Genomic DNA, 21,425 nt, shown 5'->3' with positions numbered 1-21,425 from the left:
TCTCTTGATAGACAAACAAACAAGTGAAGGCTTCGTAAAGAAGAACCACGGAATCTCTTGGTATGTGGCTAGTTCGTGTATCATAACTTGCCTTTATTGTGATCAATGAAAGGCACTACAGTACATGCAAGGACGTCATTTCCCAGAGGCATGCGACTTGGTCAACGTCAACTCTAGCCCCTGCTCGACACAATCCTTCAGGAGTGACGACAAAGCAGCAATCTTCTGGTCCCGGATATCAGGCCCGTGGTCAACATGTGCGTAATCCAAACGAAACTTCTTCAGACAAGGAGTGCCGCGCACTGCGGTGGTCCCTCCACATCGAGATCTCACCATGTCCGCAATAGCGCTAACGGCAACACCCGACGAACATCTGAAATGAAGATTTTCCATTCGCGGACATGTTGCTTGCGACATTGGGGCGGCGCAGCCGCCTGGGGGCGATGTAGTGAGTGCGGGGATCAGATCACGAAGTATCCTCATAGGGCTACAAAGGAAACGCAGCGATCTGAGATTGGAGGCGTGTTCAAGGCACTCCACGACGTCGCTATCTGGTGCATCGATGCTATCCAGAACCAGCTTTTCAAGAGTATGAGCTGAGCGAACGATCAAGGGAAAGCATTCTCTCTGTCCTCTGTACGGTCCCATCACCCGCTTGCCGTTCTGTACGTCAAGTTCCCGAAGCTCCGGAGCCTCTAATGTGTTCAATAGACGTTGGTGGTAAGAAGAATATTTGTAAAAACGTAATCTTAACGTTTCTAGATGAGGAAGCGCGACAGAACGGTTGTCTTCGGAGCGGACCGCATCGTCTACCCATCCAATGCCTAGGGAGCACGACACGAGGCTACGGCACTGCGCCAGGATATCAACATAATCGCTATGACGTGGCTCCCATTGGTATCCTGCGTCGTACAGCACAGATAATTCTGTAAGCTGACCCCAAGGTACCTGGAATTCCTGTAGGTCAAGGCTACACCAGGAAACTGAGAAACTTCGAAGAAGAGGTGCGGAGTGTAAAATGAGAGGAGCGGGGTGCTGCCTTTCCGTGAAGAAAGTACTGTCGTGGAGTTCTAGATGTCGTAGAGCCGGGAGGTGGCATTGTGCGAATGTAAGTATAGAACTCATGGTGCTTGATCGCAAACTGATGGCCAAAGTCTCTAGACGACTGGCAGCTGTTAGAAGGTCTTGATCCAGCAACATCAGGCTAGTCCAGGGAATACACGGTGCTCCGAAATCCGCGAGAGTGAGAGAGATAGGAAGTGATTTTGATCGCAATAGCCACAACCGCAGTATCATGGTTTTGTTCTGTATGAACTTTGTCCATTCTGATGATTTAGCAGGGAAAATTATTTCGAGCGAAGTCCACAAGCAAGGATGTGAGAACAACAGTTCCCGCCAGGCGCTGCATACCTGTGCGAGCAGTAGTGGGGCTTCCACTGCATTGGCGCGAGGTTGCCCTTCATCGGAGTGAATGCAGTGTTCGAACACCTTTGCTATAATCTCCGTTGGCATACGCCGAATGGGTGAGAGCAGCGCCTCCAATTCTCCTATCACTACTCTGAGCTCATTCTGCTTGTATTCCAACTTCGACAGGAGCGCACGAGCACGTTCTACTTCCAAGTTGATGCCTGCAAGTTCATTGTAGTGCGCGTTGCGCAGCTCGTGGATTTGTTCTGCGTGCATTAGAGAAGGTACGAAGTTCGTTTGGAACATCTGCGCTATTGGTGCCTGCGGATGACGACGAGGGGATTTATAAGTGAGCTTGGTACAACGAATTAGCCGCAGACCGTACCGGTACTATCAGGTGTTCCATCAACGGTAAGGTTTGACGAAGTAGAATTGGAAAGAGACCGTCTTTGCGAAGAATGAAGAGTGATAAGTACTAGTAGGCAGAAAAAGTGGAAAACACGAGGATTCGGTTGCCCTCGTGCTTTACGTGCTCAGACCCTGACGTGGAATAATGAACGTCACCGGAACAAGGCCTGAGGAGTATTAGAAAGGATCCGTTTAGCTCCCATATTATCGTACGCTTCCAAATAGAGGATATACCGTCTTCAATGGAGGAACCGCATCTACTGAAATCGGAGAAACCGCACGGCTCCCGTAATTAGGAAAGACAGAATACAGTAATGGGCGCCCTAACATTGGTCCTGGTGTAAACCTTATTTACAAATGGAAAGTCGGCGCTTCCAAGAGGTCCATCGCCCGCCGCAAGGGTATTTCTGTATAGTTCCGTGGCCTCAGGAAGGTGCATTCCAGCTTCATAAACTGGCAGCTAGCGTTGTAGCCACATTTAACCTCGTTTGTTCTTGTTATTTTCCAAAGCTTCTGCCAAGCAGCGCCAAACTTTCAGCACTGCCTCTATGATATGATTTCCGTGTTTTCGAGATCATGTATGTCGTGAATCGTGAGGTAACGGCAATCTAATTCTGGAGAGTTTTTTACGACCCTGCTTAATATAGAAGTTCTGAGCGTCTATCAGAAATGGCTATCAGTGCAATGTTACGAGCAAGGTTCGAACCCGCGACTTAGTCATGCACACGCGCGCCTATGGGTCACTGTGGCACGAGGCGTACGCGTCACGGTTATTGCACTCTCTAACGGACGTACATCTGCAGTTTCGGATAGTGTAGCAGGTACTTGGTTGGTAAACGTGAAACGATCCCGTAATCGCGCAAAATGTCGACCTCGATGGCCGTGGATGCCCCAAAGCCTCCCAAACTGAATTTGGACGAGTTTATCTCAACAGCTTTATCGTCTACGCCTACAGAACTACACCCTTTCCTCGATTCTTTCCAAACTCTATACAACCGAAAGTGCGTCTTCATTCTCAGCTTTTCTTGGGCTTCCATTGAGCTGAACTTCTTGTTCTTTCACCCTTCTAGACTATGGCATCAGTTGACCCTGAAACTGTTCGAGTTCTTTGACCATCCTCTCTCGAAACCATTCCGTGTAGATGTCTTCGAGAGATTCGTGCGTGATTTTGAGTCCAGAGTAAACCAGCTGAGATTGGTCGATATGGGTGTTAAAGTAGCAAAAGAAATAGACAGTAAGCATCGATGTTGGCCCTCATGTCACCCTAAGTATAAACCTTCATCACAGATCCGCAAACACACCTCACATTCCTCACTTCCTTGCTATCACGTATTGACGCCGAAAAGTCAGAAGAAGCCTATGTGCTTCTGCTGGCCACTATCGCGCATGCGAAGCTCCTGTATGGCGACCTAGAAGGCACGAAGACTGACATGGACACTGCGTGGAAAACACTGGATTCGTTGTCAGGAGTAGATAGCTCTGTCAATGCTGCTTACTATGGGGTCGCCGCTGACTACTACAAGGTACTCGGTTTTTATTTGCTGGTAGAAGCTTAATTCACATCGTCCAATCAGGCCAAGGCAGAGTATGCACCGTACTACAGAAATTCATTACTGTACCTGGCTTGTGTCGACCCTGCAACAGACATGTCGCCGGAAGAACGCGTGCTGCGCGCGCACGACCTTGGAATTTCGGCATTTCTCGGAGACACTATCTATAACTTTGGTGAACTGGTGAGTGTAGATTTGAATTTGAATTTTCCTTTTCTTTGGTGCTCCTCGGGCAAAAGGCTGATTCGGTTTACCTCGCGGCCAGTTGATGCATCCGATACTGGATGCACTGGACAACACGCAGCATGATTGGATCAAGAAGTTGCTTTTTACATTCAACGAAGGCAATATTGGAAAATTCGAAGCACTTGCACCGCTCTTTCCGCAGGAGGTACGTGCATGTGTTTACGGAGCGCCGCTGGGGACTTAAAATTACTGAACACATTCTTCCCCAAACCGAAAAGCCAATATTACAGGAGAACTACCCCTTTTTGCGCCAGAAGATATGTCTCATGGCATTGATCGAGCTGGTTTTCCAGCGGAATGCAAATGATCGCACGATGTCGTTCCAAACTATCGCCGAGGAGACAAGACTGCCTCTGGACGAAGTGGAACATCTTATCATGAAAGCGTTGAGGTATGTACCTCTATTTCTTGGAATAGAGGGGCGCACGAACGGTGCATGTACTGATTATCGATGTCTCATCAGCCTCAAGCTGATCCGGGGGTCTCTGGACCAGGTAGATCAAAAAGCACAGATAACATGGGTGCAGCCGCGTGTACTGTCGCGGGAGCAAATTGGGCAACTTGCAAGCAGACTGGGGGAGTGGATAGACAAACTGAGTATGGTTGAGCAGAGGATCGCCCCCGAGGTTGTCGTAAGTGGATGAAGAATGTAATGTCGTAATGTAATGGGGCAAGAGATGAGTTTGGGCGAGATGGGCGATCGATGGAGAGAATTGTCGTTCCGGGTTATGAGCACGTTGCAGTATAAGTGATCAGATAGGATATTTAGAAAGTCGCGAACTTGGACCACGATGCATGAGAGATGACTGAAAAGGCATATCCGAGCCTGTAGGGAGGCTGGGGTGGCGCTAGCGAATACAGCTCTGCCTCATTTAGTTACCATCCAGCAGCGTGCTTGCCAGCAACCAAAGGTATTTCCCTGTCCTCGTTGCAGCCCACGACGTTCCACAGCCCAAAAAAATACAGGGCAAGAATCAGGAAAGCAAGTCCAGCAGCATTGCAGTAAACGTGTCTTAATTTACGGTATCGTATACCCACACCCGTACACAAACTTGTTCTCTCGCCTCCTGCATTTAATATCCGATTCCCTTTCGTTTTCTTGTCATAACCTCTCCACACAAGATTATCTTTTAAACGCCATATCTTCCTCTCAAACATCCTACTATCATGTCCAACAAACCGGACTCGTCCTGCAAACCCCCCTCAGCACACACTTTCTCCTTCACAGCCCCCTTTCCCTCATCCTCAGCGTCCTCATCGTCTCCCCCGACGAGCTCGTCACTCAAGCAGAGGCGCGTATCACTCGCCTTGCCGTCCTCTCCCAGACTCGTCCCAGCTTGGAGCTTTCGAGACGACACCAGCCTCGCCTCGCACGTCGCAGAGACCTCGGCTATGATGCCTGAAAGGAAAGGCAAGATGCGCAGGATCGCTGACGATGGCGAACGCGACGAACCCAGAGGCGTCGTCATCCAGGAGAAGAAACAAAGAAAGAAATGGACAGAGGAGGAAACACAGATGCTCGTTGATGGATGCAATGCTGTAAGTCTCATCACCGAAATGCCCCCCGCTTCCCCATCTCACACTATACTCTCCTCAGTGGGGAGTAGGCAACTGGAAAGCCATCCTCAAAGACCCAAAGCTCAAGTTCGATAACCGTTCACCAGTCGATCTCAAAGACAGGTATGTTCGTCATCAATAACAGTTCGTTTCCTTGTCAACAACTGTCTTCTACAGGTTCCGCACATACTTCCCCGACGCATACAAGGAGCACTATCCTAATGCCAAGACACACCTTTCCAGCAAAGTTCGATCTACCCTCCCAGATGGGCGCTCTATATTCGAGAAAACACGCAGCAAGAAGCGCCGGCCTTTTACTGAGGAGGAGGACCGGGCTTTGAAGGCCGGTTACGAGAAACACGGCACCGTATGGGCTACTATTGTTAAAGACCCTGTCTTTCAGGAGCAGAACCGTCGCTCGACCGACCTACGTGACCGGTTCCGTAATGCCTTCCCTGAGTTGTATCAAGCCGCTGGGTACAAACCTCGTAATACGGCAAAGAAGAAGCGAGACAATGGGATGCAACTTCCCATTCGTGCAGCGACAGATGACCAATTAACTATGAACCACAGCATGGGTGGACCTACCAAGAAGCGAAGAGCACAGACCAGACAAGGTCTGTATAGGGGAGGGACAAAGAGTGTCCCTGAAAGTGCGACATGTTCAGAAGACGAGGACAGCTCGGGCGCTGAGGAGGAGGATGGGCATATGTTTAAACTTCCATCCATGCCCACACAGGTTTACCAGTTCGACGACATCACATCACCTTCCGACGGTCTTGCTGAGATGGACATGGAAACCATCGACCCTCTCTCTGAACCATTATCTATTCCGGAGTATATGCCGAGTGGCTCACAGTCTCTATCCGAATTGACCGACTCGTCGCAATCACAGGCTTGGTCTAGTCTCGAGACACCTCTGCACTCGACTCCATGGTCTGCCACCACAGGTTCACCAACCTCGTCGCATATATCCTCCGATTATCTTCTGAGCCATTCACCTTATAATCGTCGCAGTGATGGTATGAATATGATAGGCAAGTCTGCATGGGGAACGCAAGACTGGTTCTCTGCTAATCCTCGTCTGGATGCGTCTGCCGTCTCGAGTAGCGGGTCCTCTTTTGCCGATGGCCTGTCTCCTGCCCCATCATCGCCCTTTTCGTTTCATCACCTTAACCACGGTGTGCTAGACCGATATGACCTTTTTCCTGCCGCTTTTGCGCACGACTTTGCTTCCGAAGCGGGCATGGGTGATTCGCACTCCACTTTCTCGGACCCCGAGATGTTTGCACCTACGAGTTTCAGAGGATTCACCCATCACTCGAACTACGCTGGAGATTTAATCTTCGGAGCTCGAACTCACCAACCGCCTCAGCAATCATTCTACGGCCCTGGTTTTGGCTTTGGAACTCCCGGACTGGGGCTGTCTGGGATGCAGCAGTCTACTGGTATTCACCCGATGCAGTTGCATACTCCTGCGTTGCCTGGGATTGATGAAATTGAGCTGGCCTCTATCACTCTCAATGATCAGGCGGATGTGTCTCATGATGCGATGGACGGCAGTATGGATGTAGGAGTGCAGAAGGATGAACCCGAGGGATCCTTGGGCCTTGGGCCTCTTGATCTCTTCAATATCCCATCCCAGAATCTAGACGATATCGTCGACTTGGCGCACGAACTCCACTCCACTCCACCGGCCACGCCGCTTACCACCTCGCGCCACATGCGCACGCATTCGGGCATGTTTCCTACCTCTAGTCACGGGCGTTCGATCTCAGTGCCACCCTCGGCTGAGCCGCGCTCTACCACTTCACGTCCCACACAGGTACACGTTGGCTGCCAACCTCAAATAACGGGCACACGATCCCTCCCCCTGTTTGAGCCGTTGCCTCCTCAGCTCGCCGAACCGACGTATCATCATGCTCATACTCATTCAGAGGATCCTGCATCCTTTGACGCCGAGTCGTGGCGTTCGTCAAATCATCATTTCTATGGCCTTCCTTTCCTTGATTTGCACTACTACAGCAGCAACGCTAATAATGGCGGCAATGTAGAAGTCGACTATGATTTCAATGCACCGAAGATGGCACCTGATAACTCGAGGCAAGGCCAGGCGCTGGACCTCGCCCGGTCTACCTCGTCCACTAAGAACGTCGGGTATGCATATGCGACGGTTTCACAGGCTCTAGGCATGCCGCAGACTAGCGTTGCGACCGGATCTCGCCCCCACCATGCCACGCATCACCGCGGACAAAGCGTGGTGTCCCCTCAAGAACTGCAGGTCCGCAAGAGTAGTGACAATAAGAGGAAGCGGGCAAGTTGGGACGGCGGTATTTTCTGATAATTTTAATTTGTTTCCATCTCTTTCTCTCTCTGGTTTCGGTCGTCGCCTGGGATTCAGTACTGTAGTACGCTTCCCCTTATTTGCTTTTCTCATTCTCGATCATCGTTGTCATCCGCCATAGCATCTCTCATTCACGTCGGCGCTCCATCGTGCAGCGCCATCTAGCATCGTTCTCGTTCACATGTTTTTTATTTTATCTTTGCACTGTCTTCGTTTATGTCGTGCAATATCAGGATATGTTTCGTCCCCAATGAAGGTTCATAAGGATAAAAAAAATACAACGATCTACTTCTACTAAATCTTCATTCTGTGACTTTTGACGGTCCTGCGGCTGCATTGATATGGTTGTGTGTCATCGTGGCACCACCTAAATTAGTTGAATGGCCTGGTACTTGTGACTCATCGCTTTCTAGGGGAATGAGATACTCAAGGTCTTCAAACATGTGAGGAAATAGAATAGCCAGCATATCGTCCACCCTGAACGCAAGAGCGTTAGCGCGTGCGAAAATGAATACTTCTTTCTTCTCACTTGAAGATGAAATCGCCCTTTTGGACCTGCTTCTTCGCAGGGGCATCAACAACTCTCTTCTCCGAATCCATTGCATATGGAGTAACATTCAGCGTTCCTGCGTAGTTGTCCTTTGTATATAGCGACAGCCCCTGTCTTGCGGCGAGGTCAAGGATATTCCTCTCTACTGTGTCTGAAAATTCTATGTCAGCTAGGAAATCATTATTTCTCACGTCAGCCAACCTTCTGCATAGTAACAAAAGACTATAAAAACGGTAAGTGATATACTTCTACAATATAGGGCAATGTACATTACCTTCTGTACGCCTGTTTTGCCCCATCCTGTCTATGCGAGCGATTGCTAGAAGTACCCATCACTATAGCTAAATCTATATGTTATGTATTAGGGGCATACCTTGCATCTCAAAACCGTGGTGTACGACACTTTCTACCAAGAAGACGCGCGATGCACACGTCACATTGAGACCAGCATTCTCTCGTTCACTGGGTGAGAGGATTTAAATGAACGTGCAGTTGACAGTAATGAACAAAGACGTTACCCATGCAGTAGTAACACTAAGATTTCAGGATTTGTACGGAATCTCTTTACAGCGCTTTCTTTCCCTTTCTGTTTAGCTTGGTCAATACGCAGGCACTGGATACCTAATAAACGCATGTGGAATATAGTTTAAGGTTTACATGCAGCATTAAATTTCATACCGTTAGCGTTCAAAGCATGTTGAATGACTGGACGAAGTTAATATATGCAATCTCGGATAACTTGGCAGACGCACTGTGCAAGGAATCAGCCCATGCTGAAAAAACGATGCTTTTCGAGCCAGGGTCCGTGACTTGCAGGTAAAGTAAGTGTCGTATTAGGGTCTGAATTTTACTTCCGTAACTTCCGGTCGACTCCATCGATCCAATCTCCTGGATTAATTTGGGATCTATTATATGTTATGAGTATGGAAACTTGAGTTTCAGGATATTTTACATACCTATCATGTTATACTCAATCTCTCTACGAGATTTAGGGGCGGGTTCATTATTAACAAGCACCGGTTGTGGTGGAGGTGGTTTATCGCCTTTGACCGCGAATCGTTGCAGTTGATCCACGTTAATGAGGACCCTGCAGGAGAATGGTGAAAAACAGCCATTCTACAGGTGGGCTGACATACCGGCAGACAGGACACACTCTTCCTTCTTTGCGCGTCAACCAAGCTTTCATACATCCCTGTGCACATATTGTCAATACAACATCAAAGCAAGGTAATATCGGTTCTAATACCTCACAGAAGACATGGGCACTATATGTCAACATTGAAACATGTGTTAGAGTTGTTTTATATATGCATATATAAGCTCACCATTGAGTTATAAAACCACGCGTGAATTCACATCTACATAATATACACGTCTCATCATCTTCGTCTACTTTACCTTCCTCCTTATTTTTTGCTAGATGATTCAAGTAACGTTGCCTCGCACGGCCAGTTTTGATTTTGGTGTCCAAATTCAAGTGCTCAGCTAAACAAATTTCCATTGCGTGAGTGAGGCCAGTTTCCCAAGACACCTCAGCTACAGTGTCAGATATTTCTTGTAGTTGACGGAAGTACCTGATCAGCAGCTATGAAAACCTGACAAGTGGAGTTCAAGACATATGGACGCACAGAATACGTTCATTGAAGGCCTTGCGCAGCTTGACAAGATCTGCATCAAGCTTGTCCATCAAACTCCCTGGGACAAGTCAGAAGAGACTCAGCACATATCAATGATGGCGGTTTACCTTGAGTAGCTATCAAGGACCTCAAACGCGAAATAGCATCCCTAGCTATGGTTTTCTCTGGGTCCTTATCGTTTATTATGCGCGCCGCCACGGTAGTTAAATCGACCATGATAGATTTGATAGCCCGACCCCTGGACTGCTCGAGCAAATCTTTGCGTTTTTCAGATAGTTCCTGGTGCAATACCTCATGCTGAGGTTGTAGATCAACATCTTCAGGTATTTCAAGTTCGGGAGTTGCTTCTGCAGCAGCTTTTGAAGCATTGGTATTGCGACTTTTCTTTTCTTTTGCATCATGGGAGGCCAAAAGAGTCCTCTCAGCCACGAGGACTTCTCGACGATCGGCCAAAAGGGTAGCGTAAGCTTGCAGACAGATTTCAGCGTCGCCCTGAGTCTCCAGAGTACGAGAATATTCCTGTCCATCAGCTTCATCGTTGCCAGCTGATAATTTCTCGGTCAGCAAAGTATGAATACGCGTTCTCCATTGCCAAAGAAGAGTGGTTTGCTCATTGAGAATGTATTCGATAATTTCGTTTGCTTCTTCAAACTGGGAACATTTAATGAGGATCCTAAGTCTGTACTATCACAAATTCTGATACATACCAGATGTGCTGTCCTAATCCCTCCATTATCGATGTAAGGTGTTTGGATCATAAGTGCTTTCTCATTTACACCAGACCCTGTGGCATGAAGTTTGAGATAAGCCATAGCCCGTGTCGCGCTTTCTTCAGTAGCTGCGTTTCAATCGAGTCAGAAAAAGGTGCCTCTACACAGTCTGCAATTAACAATGTACCTTTGAGCAGATCTTTTCGTATTTTTTCAGCGGCCTCGTATGCTGCATCCTCACTTTCGGAGTATGATTGACCCAATGAATGGTATATATCTCCTTGCAAGAATTTTATCTGATGCAGAACCATGTGGCATTCTCGTAACCGCTGTTGTAAAGCTCGTTTCTTGATGCGGTGCTCCTCGCCAGCAGGAGTATGAGGGAGATCACTGTCACCATCATCGCTCTCGTCTTCTGTTAAAGGTGACATTTCTCGCATTTTCCCCTTGCCAGCTCCATTGTTAGTGCTCGACTTCTGTGTCCGAGGTTCTCCTAAAAGTGTTGCTTCCTTCTTTAGAGCCTCTCCTTTATCTCCGTGTTCGGTTATGGCATTTTTGATTTCTTCAATATGTTGCTCTAGTTCTTTCTCTGCTAAAAGCAAACTTTCCAGAGAACGTTGATAGCGGTCGCGGTTTTCCTCGTCATGTTGCTGCAGTTGTGCATAACGAATGAGGGATTGAGTCTAAATAACTATTAGATATTTTGCAGCTAAATGGGCCAACTCGTATAGCATTACCTTGGTCTTCCTATCATCCATGAGATTACGCCAATTCTGATCTCTCATTGCCTATATGACTGTCAATAAAACAAAATCGTAACTATAACTCGAGTCATGACCTCTAACACATCGCCCATGGACTTCAAAGCCCCTGGCTTAAATAGCTTGTCTCCCTGTTTTTGCAGTTGCCCCACCTTTATACCTGAGGTTAGTAATCTGCTAATGGTGATCATGTCATGATATGCAATACCTGTGGGTGGGTACATATGCCACGAAGTTGCCGGAGTAGACTTCGTAATAATGATGCATCTACCTGCCATCCATCAGAAGCTGCTACTCCTCGGGCATCAAGTCCTAGCTCGAGCAAGGCAGCTTCCAGTTTCTGGTCATATACCTGAGCCAAATATGAGCATGCACGCTTCCAAAGGTTTCGTAATACACATACATGTCTTTCGACACGGCCCAACTCAATGCTGACAAGATAACGAGTTTGTTGCGGGATAGTTAACTCGGCACTAACAGCCGACTTCATTGTTCTGTGGGATAACTTTATTGGTAGAATGTTACATAGAGCAATGGTGCACAAACCGAATAGCATAGCGCTGGAACAGTTCTGTGAATTGGGCTTTCAGCCCTGGCAATAACAACCTATTCCACATTTTCATAGATCCAATAAGATTATCAACGCGTAAAAATCTACGAAGGAACACACAATGCTAGCATTAGGGTAAGTTGCCCATCATATTCAAATGCTTACCTCAACACATGAATTAGATCGGCCACCTGACTGCGCGCAGGTGTACCAGATACAGCAAACGACGAAAGTCTTGGTATCAGCGAAACCATTTCCCTATAAGCATTACAGGTAAAATGGAAAATCGAAGAAGTGAAGATTGTGCGCACTCCGATTTCCCACTTCCCATCATCTGAACTTCATCCATTATAACCCTATACCACTCACACATCACCAGTGGGCTGCGGGGACGTTCCACATTCGAATAAACGACAGCTTGTCGGCGGGGTCGCTTAGGCGCGGCACGAGCTACCGTAAAGTCCTGTCGTAGAACATTATAGGTTGTGATGCAAACATCATAACTGTTGATATATGAGCACCAATCGAGAACCTTGTCGCCGCCACCCGTATCCTCAAGTCTCGAAGTAGACGTTTGTTCCTCGTCATCCATTTCAGTGTCCGAATCGAATGCGCTGCTTTTACGTTTACGTTTTCTTGACTTTGTATTGCTGACTTTCTTCGGTTTGCCCCTATACCGTAATCTTTCTCTCTCCGCTTTGGCGTCAGCTTCTGTAATAGGTACACCAACTTTAGCCCATCCGTCGTAAACAAATACTTTTAGAGTAGGGGCATGGTTTGCCAGCTCATCCGCCCATTGTGGGGCAAGAGAGGGAGGAGTGACGATAAGAGTTGTCTGTGCCAGAACATGAATTTTTATTACTAGCGAAAAAGACGATGAAGTTTACCTTGATCTCTTTCACGTGGAGTTGAGCTTCAGGATCCCACGTCTCATTGATGGGGTTGCGATCCCTTCCGGGATTAAGCATGATGAGAGATATACATTCGAGAGTCTTCCCCAGCCCTGGAGTGGAAGTTGATACACGGTAAGATCGTCAACAGCTTAACCAGCCAGAAGAAAATACCGACCTGGTTCTTCAGCCAGGATGCCTCCTAAGGCGGAATGTTCCTGGGGCGCATAAAGAGATACTGCACCACTGATGCGATTAATGTAAAGTTTATGACTAGGCAAATCGATCTTCTCCCAAAACAATGCTAGCGGCCTGTCCCCCCTCATGGACGCTATTGAAACTAGTTCTCCTCTATCGGACATGACCTTTCCTTCACGTTCGAGCATCCATGCTACGCTACGTCGCTGAAATGGTAGCAGAGTAGGCAGAAGAGCTTTCGGTTGAAGGGCTTCTTGGGCTCCTTGAGATGGAACCCCAAGTGCTGGGCGGAGAATGGAATATAAAAATGGGATATTGATATCACCGGAGTCATGGCTTGACGAAGAAATAGGAGCCTTGCGAAATATGTAGAATAGGAAGCGCCTTTGGATATCTTCCAAATCGGTGAGCTGACGTTTTGGCTGCCACGGAAATGATCGACACAAAGTGGACAAAACGAGAGAAACAGTATATTCAAGCTGAAAGCGAAATGGCAGGTCATGGTCAGCATCATATGCGTCTGAAGGTAAGGTAATAACACGAAGTTTTGCGTGGAGTTTTGCGTGACCTGTGAGTTGAAGGTTGTAGAGAGCAAGTAACATATCCTCTTGGTTAGGCGACGAGCCAATATCGAAATGTTCTAGCAGCTGCCCGTTCAGACCGTCCGGCCATATGACGCGGGGAACGAGTAAATGCCACTCGTCGTTTTGTAGGAAAAAAGAGTTGTTAAGCCAAGAGTTGCGAGGTTTTCCCAGCAAAGCAATAACTCGATCCCCATAACTACGAAACCACAAAGTTCCGAGCTCGAATGTGCGCGAAGTGCTTTTGTAACCTTGCAGCTTCCGGACAACGTCGTTGAGTTCATCCTCCTCTCTCAACCAGCCATTGCGATTGGCAACAACATTATCGACATTGTGTTCCTGCTCGTTTGCAGACTTTGTGTACTGCAAATCAAGAACATGGCGGAAAACGGGTACATATTGACCGCCGGAACTTTCTGGAGATAAATCTTTACTATTCCCTGGCTCATTTGGAGCATATATCTGCTTTACGTTATTATTAGAAGCAGAGGGCCTTGGTTCAGAGGGGTTACTAGAGTCGACATGAAGCTTCGGGCGTTTCGAGGGCTTGATCTCTGAGGACGAAGCTGAGCGCTTTTTACCGGTGCGGTTTTCATCGGGCGTTTCTGCAACAGAGCCCACAGTTCCAGTGGAGCTTGAAACCCATAATTCATTCAGCAATGCTGTGACTTTGGAAAGATTGACAACTCCTCTGAAGTTATTGTGTTGCTGATGTATCTGAGGCCAGTAGTAACGTGCGCGTAGCCGTGCAGAATCTACATGTTGGGTGTTCAAAGTGCGAATTGAATCCATTATAACGAGGTCCCGGTGCGGGAGGGTGATGGTCAAAGATCAAAAAACGCGACACCCATTTACCAAGCGCGTGTATCACGTGCCAATCAAAAAGTCCGCACGGCTAGCGCCGTAACTATTTACCCATATTACCCCTGACCAGTTCTGACTGTGGAATGAGTAGCGAGCGATACAGTATAGCGTGAGTGACAACGTGCAAGCAATAATACCAGATGTACATTTATTATTTTTATAATATCTGATAGCGCTAGAAGGAGGGTATTGATGACCACTCTGTCTTCGAGGAAGGACTCGAGACGTACCAGTATTTCCCAATATTTAAACGATTTACATAGTATGCAAGTATCCCCCAAGGAAACACAACATAGCTGGAATATCCATCGTAATCATCCGAACAGTGTGGAGTTTTAACCACCATCGTAATTCGTCTTTGGCATCAGTCGGGCCATATACCAAACGTTTGATGCACCGCGAAATCTACAGATAATACAATGTCAGCATCTCGCTCATGAGATACTAGATGTACAATAAGAAAAGAACTACGCTTACCCAAGGTACGAACGCGAAGTGGCCGATCGCAAAAAAAGTCCCATACATATACAAAACACTTGCTCCTCCCACCGTATCTTTCCATCCTGCATAACCGCCTGCTACAGACACTGTTCCGAACGTTAAAACGCTAACAAGACCGAGCCGAAACCAGTCGTTAAACCATGTAGATAGCGTAGTAGATGGAGTGTCTTTTCTGAGCCACGGAATAAGCGTGAAATACTCTGACATCGCGTAGGTGACCGAAGCTGTGGCAGAGAGAACTGGGGTCAAGTGAAGGAGGCCAACCTGCATCTGTTGTCGTAGGGACATGAATTTGTGGTGCGAGCGCAATAACAATATTTAGTGAAGATCAGCGTTCAACTTCAAGTTGATTTATCTTTGAGTGTACAGACAACTGCCCAGCGGACAAGCTCGGGCGACACTGCATGATACATTGCGACCAGTTCCGATGTCGAACGCCGAGACATGAAAGGCAACCAAGCCCTGTAGTAGGGTTAGGGTTTGGCACGTGCCGCTAAAGAGCGGCGCGTATTCGCGGAGCGTGGAGTTTGGTCCAACGATTTACATAACGTTGGACAGTTCCAGTCAAGGTGCTGTACCGTCATACAAGGTTCTTTAAACCCCAACGTCAGTGACCATCAGTAACTTTGCGTTGTCGGAATCAGAACATACCAACTTCTCTACGAGAATAACGCTACATGATGAACTCAGACACGCCATACCTACAGGCGCTTTCCGCTTGTCTACCCACGCAGTATTCATCAGTGGTGCATGAATCCATAAAGTCCACCGCAATCCGCATGGCTTTCGAAACTTTGCTCTGTTTTGCTGTTGGAGGAGCATGCCCTGTAGACGTCTCATCGCGGACGCGTACGGAATGGGCATCCAAGCAACCTGAAGCCATGAAAGCTCTCAAGGATCTTGCTCATCAATCAAATGGCAAAAGAGGCAGAGAATCTGACGAGGAAGGGGTTAGTACAAAACGTCAGAAGACTAACGATGCTATCGCACAACCCGCCGAAGACGACCTTCCCTTGTTCTCCCTACCTTCTATCTCTACAACATCACCAATCCGCAAAAAAGTAGACATTGCAATCCATAAATCGTCTATCCGTTTCCTCAATCCTTCTTCTCGCGCTGTGGAAGCAACTGTGCAGGTCTCGTCTATCAAACGCGCTTTCCTATTGCCTACTAGAGGAAAATCGAAAGCTCACTGGACAGTCGTGTTGCTCACTTCCGATGTTTCGGATAAAGGCAAATCTTCGGCCACGTCGCCACAACAAATCATATTTGGTCTAGACGCAGCCTCAACCACAAAATTCGATACAACTACATACGTATCAAATTCAAAACCTGTGATTACTTCAATCGATAAAGGATCAGAAACCGAAGCGTCATTGCGTCAATTTCTGTCTTTTCTTCCAGCTCATGCTTTACCTATTCTTGAACCATCCACGAAGGTCTTTCGTAGCGCATGCGGTGGCTCAGGACCAAGTGGCAATGGTATTCCAGGAGTGGAGGCCTACCGAGCAGCAAAGTCCGGTACCTTATGGTTCCTGTCAGAAGGAATTCTATGGGGCGAGAGCAAGCCTTGCGAGTTCTGGGCGCTGGAGGATTTATCTGGGAAAACTGAAGGCGTTAGGTTGCTAAGTGCTACTGGAAGGACATGCACGGTCATCCTGAAGAGAAAAGATCCAGAGGCCGAGGCAGACGAAGGCGCAGAAGAAAGCGAGGGAATAGAAACTGAATTTTCAATGGTAGATGGGAAGGAACAAGACCCAATTAATCAATGGGCTAAACAGCGACGCGACTTATTCGGGAAGAAGCAAGAGAAAGGCGCGGATGAAAAAGAGGCCGCCAAGCTTGCTGCATGGGATGATTCCGACCCTGATGATGAAGATTTCGAGCTGGACTCTGAAGACATTGATGGTGGCTCTGCTAGTAGCGGTGATACGGACGGCAGCGAGGCTGGTAGCGATGGACAAAGTGCAGAGGCCAGCGACGCAGTTAATAGCGACAGCGACAGGTCCGATGAGGAGCAAAGCGCCGAGGGCAGCGATGCAGAAGAGGAACTCGACCCGAAAAACCATCCTCTCCTAAGACCTGGTGCCATGCCCCGTATGTCACGGGCCGCCGTCGATGCTGCCGTCAATATGGTCAACGAAGACATGCTAAACGGGGAATCGAGTGAAGAAGAGGAGGACGAGTTGGAAGAGTGATACCTCGCGAAGCATTTAGCCTCGTTTCCACGGATCTCACGAACTTTGCGATGGCGCTCTGTATTAGTTATTGTCGTCAACGTGAAATAGTCTACTACTGATTATTAGGATGGTCTGGTGCGTGTGTACATTGTAATAGACGTAATGTTGTGACATATCTTATCAAAACAATGTAGGATAAAACCTGCGTTGTGAGCTTGCAAAATCATAGGTGTTCAATTCATTTCCACCCGACCTCTTGGCTGATTTCTTCGTTCCCCTTGAACGGTCAACATTAACTGGTTCGAGATACAGAACATCTTAATTTATCAACTCAAAGCGTTACTACAGCGGTATTTCAACGTCGTTTTCTTCCACAAAGGACAACGTGAGTTCCCCTTTGAAAATGAATTGTGAACGTCTTATCAACGATTTCCAGAAAAGCTTTATCAGTGCGTCCCGCATTCTATCACTCCCACACTCCAAGGATAGCGCCGACAAGCAAGCACGCCACAAGCTTTGCTTGGTAGATAGGATCGATATATTCGTCTTCCTAAGGTCAGTCCATTTGACAACTAATCACGCATATTTGACTTATAAACCAGTATGTATCGTGCTAAGAAACGTACATTTGAATTCGATGACGAATCAAACACCATAATCCGAAGGAAACAACCATGAAGATCAAAGGTCATAAAGGGGTATCGTCTAGCGAGCTTACAACATGAAACCGAGGCAAGACCTTCAGGCTGAGAAGGACGTGCCGCTAAACAGAATATGGCCGTGACTTCTGCCTTGAGGAGAGGAAAGATGCTGTCACTGCTGGAGCAGCTGGCTGCGGCAACTCGTTTGGCAGAGAATGATGAAAGCATCCAGTTACTGACGAACGTCCTCTCGGAGGCTAAAGCAGTGAAAAAAAGCAGTTCAGCATGCGCGATTCAAAGACGTCACTAGAATTCCATCAACGGCATGATAGAACATTCATGGGTATGGAACTGCGGTGACTTTTTCGCTGGAGTATCTAATGGGAGCAATAGAATAGCTGGCTTCGGCTGTGTTATCACTAGCACGATATTGGTGAGTGTACACCCAATCCTTGGTTACTATCCACCTAATCCGAGCGAAGAGCTATTGTCTTTGCCCTAGCATGCCGCTTTTGTCACTGCTTGTTGTCTGTATTCATCTCGACGTCTAGCTGTGCTTTGCCTCGCAATCATTCGACGCTATTTCTTATATAGTATGTCAAGTCTTTCTTTTCCTCTGTGTTTATTGTCAACCCACTCATTATTATACTCGCAACAGATTCTCGCTATTTTACTTGATGTGTCATCACGAGGACCTATTATTCGTGAATATCATTGTACAAGCCATGTAGCCTTTACAACTTCCACCTCGTCAGACATCGCACCCTTCCCAAGTCCGAAAACTGTGTCTCCCATGAAGTGCACCCGCAACTTCTCATAGTAGGATGGAACTCACCCACCCATTTCTTCACAGCAAAACACAAGTCAAGCTTCTGAGTGGGCGCGGTGGCGTCGACCTAAGGTGAAAGGTGTGAAGTGTGAACCGATCCAACGAGAGGCGCAGCATGTCGCGACTTGACAGTGGGTCTTCAAGGAGTATTCGCGCATCGCGCCCTCAAAGGTCCAGTTGCGCAGTTTGGACGTCTACCAAAGAACAGCGTACAACGAGGCTGGTGGCGCATTCTATCCAAGTCCGCCCCTTCCATGAAGTGCACCCGCACTTCCTCCCGGTGGAATGGAAGCCATTTCACCCATTCCTATGCTCATCGTCAGTAAAGCCCCCTGCGGAATCAGTCGTGCAAGACATGCCGCTCGTACAGTTCAGAATCTTTCTACACAGCAAAACAAGAGTCTGTCTTCTCTGTGGGCGCGATAGCCTCAAAGTTGAGTGAAAAGTGTGAAGTGATTCCCATTTAACGATATAGCGCAGCATTTTGGGCCTTGACAGCTGATTTCGCTGTCAAAGCTAGGCAATGACGCCTCCGAAGGTCCAGGTGACCGCAGTATAGACATCCACTTGAGAACGACGTACAACGACGTTCGTGGCTCTGCGGTGGCAGTTTTTCGCGCCTCAAGCGGGAGCTCGGAGGATTTAAAGGAACGTCAGCGAGGGGGAAGAGAGGCAAGAACTACACCCAACCCAACATCCATATCAGCTCGAAGCACTATCAACCAACCGACATCATGAGCTCACCCAAAGAACAGACCCGAGTGGACAGAACTGCCATGCGCGAATCGTACTCTGGAGAAAGAGAGGAACGAACTGAACAAGGGGGTCAAATACCCCATAATGCACTGGCACCATCTGTGTTTCATCACATTGATCAAACACACACAGAGCCCGACAGTGGGATCCAATCTGGCCCACTAATTCAAAGCGTTCGCTCGGAGAGACATGTGTATTTTACAGACCTCTCTGCTGAAGAAAACCATTCCCATGTGGAAACAGCGAAAGCTAATCAGAGAGCAAAAGGACAAGATCAAAAGTCTTATTCCACGTTCCCTAAGGTCACGCACCTCCCATTAAGGACCTTCACCTCTGGACTGAAGGTACGGATATGTTGGCTAAAATTGTTTCATAGAGATGGCTGACAATTTCTTCAGTGGCTGATCATATTGAGGATCTGCTAGGCGAAAACGTCAGATTGAAAAGAAAGGTCGGGTACACCGCACCAGCCCAAAATCCCGATATTTTCGTAGCAGACGACTTCCAAGCGATGGCTGTCAACGGGCCCAACGACAATGCAGCCATTAGCCTCTCTGAATCGCTACAAATGCCCTACTTGCAGTGGAAGGACCCTATTCGTAGTGACGTGGGAACAGAGTTGCCCCCAGTCGCTGGTCCATCCAGTCTAGCAACAACCAGCGAAACAAGCAATGCTAGGGCGGCGACGATGACACCTCCTCCAGACTGGAGCACATTCTGGGCAAGCTATAACCCTGGGCCACTTTCAATTCCCATCCCAAGCGTTCAGGCGCAGCAGACTGAACCTTACTTTGCCACATTGCTTGGACAGCACATGCAGACAGATGTCCACAGATCTAACACACTCAACCACGAAATCGGCTTCACAGGGCCTCAACTCCAGACCAATGGCTCGACAAAGCGGTTGAGCAGTGGTTCCGCGGACAGCGGAATGCAAGACTATCTCTTCACATTATTTGCGCAGCGGTAAAATCTTCAAACCAGGCGTTCAGATAAAATATGAAACTGCAAGACAGACTAGGGCTCGATGTGCCAGTAGACACTCGAAAGCGTTAAAGAACAAAGCATTCATCGACGACGCACCTAGTACAGCGTCGGGGTACCAACGGATTCTGCGGACTTGCCACGCAGGTAGAAGTGGGAAAGTGTGACAGTGGAACGGCGAGGAAAAGCTACCACATGGACATTGGTTATCGGACAGGAAATATTAAGAGCGCACATCTTCTTGTCTATATATTTTCCGCGGAATCCCATTGTTCTGATTATCCGATCACCAACTTGCAAGATTTTATCCAAAAACAAAAGGGTACTGAAATTTCAGTGTCAACGACAGGAACACGCGCTAAATTGCTTGTCATATATCAGGGCAAAGAGCAAGAAGAATAGCGCAAAGCGACTCAGCGACTCCGCTATTATGAACCGTGGACAATAACGCAAACGAACTTGAAGACTACCCATATTAGGGTAGCTTGGTAAGCTATGCTCAGGCAATGACTAGCTGCCGACAGACTGATCACTTTCCAAGTCCATCATTTATCTTCATGGTTCAGGTTCATCGAGTAATGTCTACGAGGGCTATAACAATGCTCGAATCACAGCAATAGAGGTACCAGATACTATCGTCAGACGGTATGTCTATGATGTCCATAATCCAACCAATGTCTTAACAAAAGGACACGAATCAGAACCTAGTAACTGGAATAATAGATGACATGTGTCAATCAAGAAATATGCAACATTCTCTCGGAGGCTGAGGCTGGACGATTGTTAATTGTAGTAAAGTCAGCCCAGCCAGGGTATCATTTAACCGTACATCATGAAATGCAGGTTCGCTCTTACCTAATTATAGCGCAGAGTAATGGAATGATGGTTGTGTTTACTGGCACAACGTTGGCATATGACTCGGTCCGCTTTATTTGGTTGTTATCTGTTTAATTTTGACTGAATGGTTATAACATGGCCCCCCTTGTTGTGGTGAGTTACCGTAGCATTAGCATTCATCTCTGCGATGTACCCACCGGTGAGGTAAAGTTTTTCAGCACCGACTCACTTAAAGTACTGTTTTGCAGGTATCTCTGGGTCCAGGAACTAGTAATATATATTCATAGTGGTCGAATACACGTTTTGTGTATCTTACAGCTGTACTCGTGCACAAATCAATCGCAAAACAACATATCAATTTGATCAGATTCGCATACAACATTCTCTACAATTCTATATATGTACAGACCAAGAAAAAGGAAATTTCTTGAATATAAAAACAGA

General features: G+C 47.5%; 8 protein-coding genes across 8 annotated transcripts; 5 read left to right on the top strand and 3 right to left on the bottom strand.

Moving 5' to 3' along the window:
* Positions 1-135: 135 nt before the first annotated feature.
* Positions 136-1,713, bottom strand: SERLADRAFT_434651 (uncharacterized protein; the record flags this gene model as incomplete). The annotated part of the gene is made up of 1 exon (XM_007314886.1): positions 136-1,713. One exon carries the CDS (start codon positions 1,711-1,713, stop codon positions 136-138), a length of 1,578 nt encoding a protein of 525 aa, XP_007314948.1.
* An 848-nt stretch (positions 1,714-2,561) lies between these two features.
* SERLADRAFT_459504 (uncharacterized protein) lies at positions 2,562-4,524 on the top strand (the record flags this gene model as incomplete). Its single annotated transcript, XM_007314885.1, has 7 exons — positions 2,562-2,816; positions 2,886-3,049; positions 3,103-3,338; positions 3,390-3,548; positions 3,631-3,756; positions 3,830-4,002; positions 4,075-4,524. The coding sequence occupies 7 exons, from the start codon at positions 2,680-2,682 to the stop codon at positions 4,253-4,255; spliced, it is 1,176 nt and encodes a 391-aa protein (XP_007314947.1).
* Positions 4,525-4,778: 254 nt separating this feature from the next.
* On the top strand, positions 4,779-7,758 carry SERLADRAFT_446154 (uncharacterized protein; the record flags this gene model as incomplete). The annotated part of the gene is made up of 3 exons (XM_007314884.1): positions 4,779-5,150; positions 5,209-5,291; positions 5,346-7,758. The coding sequence occupies 3 exons, from the start codon at positions 4,779-4,781 to the stop codon at positions 7,507-7,509; spliced, it is 2,619 nt and encodes an 872-aa protein (XP_007314946.1).
* Positions 7,759-7,814: 56 nt separating this feature from the next.
* SERLADRAFT_434648 (uncharacterized protein) lies at positions 7,815-14,181 on the bottom strand (the record flags this gene model as incomplete). Its single annotated transcript, XM_007314883.1, has 25 exons — positions 7,815-7,989; positions 8,042-8,213; positions 8,264-8,284; positions 8,337-8,381; positions 8,436-8,524; positions 8,581-8,683; positions 8,741-8,767; positions 8,815-8,967; positions 9,019-9,149; positions 9,199-9,254; positions 9,309-9,327; positions 9,388-9,636; positions 9,691-9,757; positions 9,807-10,350; positions 10,407-10,537; positions 10,597-11,092; positions 11,147-11,197; positions 11,248-11,322; positions 11,379-11,522; positions 11,574-11,664; positions 11,717-11,824; positions 11,886-11,978; positions 12,032-12,555; positions 12,608-12,723; positions 12,789-14,181. The coding sequence occupies 25 exons, from the start codon at positions 14,179-14,181 to the stop codon at positions 7,815-7,817; spliced, it is 5,073 nt and encodes a 1,690-aa protein (XP_007314945.1).
* Positions 14,182-14,222: 41 nt separating this feature from the next.
* On the bottom strand, positions 14,223-15,135 carry SERLADRAFT_459500 (uncharacterized protein; the record flags this gene model as incomplete). The annotated part of the gene is made up of 3 exons (XM_007314882.1): positions 14,223-14,428; positions 14,484-14,658; positions 14,731-15,135. 2 exons carry the CDS (start codon positions 15,040-15,042, stop codon positions 14,509-14,511), a joined length of 462 nt encoding a protein of 153 aa, XP_007314944.1.
* Positions 15,136-17,628: 2,493 nt separating this feature from the next.
* SERLADRAFT_459498 (uncharacterized protein) lies at positions 17,629-18,956 on the top strand (the record flags this gene model as incomplete). The annotated part of the gene is made up of 4 exons (XM_007314881.1): positions 17,629-17,918; positions 17,969-18,008; positions 18,060-18,168; positions 18,234-18,956. The coding sequence occupies one exon, from the start codon at positions 18,520-18,522 to the stop codon at positions 18,844-18,846; it is 327 nt and encodes a 108-aa protein (XP_007314943.1).
* An 885-nt stretch (positions 18,957-19,841) lies between these two features.
* Positions 19,842-20,355, top strand: SERLADRAFT_380807 (uncharacterized protein; the record flags this gene model as incomplete). Its single annotated transcript, XM_007314880.1, has 2 exons — positions 19,842-19,894; positions 19,951-20,355. The coding sequence occupies one exon, from the start codon at positions 19,975-19,977 to the stop codon at positions 20,128-20,130; it is 156 nt and encodes a 51-aa protein (XP_007314942.1).
* Positions 20,356-20,386: 31 nt separating this feature from the next.
* On the top strand, positions 20,387-21,199 carry SERLADRAFT_459497 (uncharacterized protein; the record flags this gene model as incomplete). Its single annotated transcript, XM_007314879.1, has 4 exons — positions 20,387-20,466; positions 20,526-20,632; positions 20,686-20,789; positions 20,846-21,199. One exon carries the CDS (start codon positions 20,868-20,870, stop codon positions 21,093-21,095), a length of 228 nt encoding a protein of 75 aa, XP_007314941.1.
* Between the last annotated feature and the right edge of the window lie 226 nt (positions 21,200-21,425).

The sequence above is a fragment of the Serpula lacrymans genome (assembly GCF_000218685.1).
Source record: "Serpula lacrymans var. lacrymans S7.9 unplaced genomic scaffold SERLAscaffold_3, whole genome shotgun sequence".
NCBI lineage: Eukaryota > Fungi > Basidiomycota > Agaricomycetes > Boletales > Serpulaceae > Serpula > Serpula lacrymans.
The sequence above is the reverse complement of the archived record's forward strand: the minus strand, read 5'-3'. Positions and strand labels throughout refer to the sequence as shown.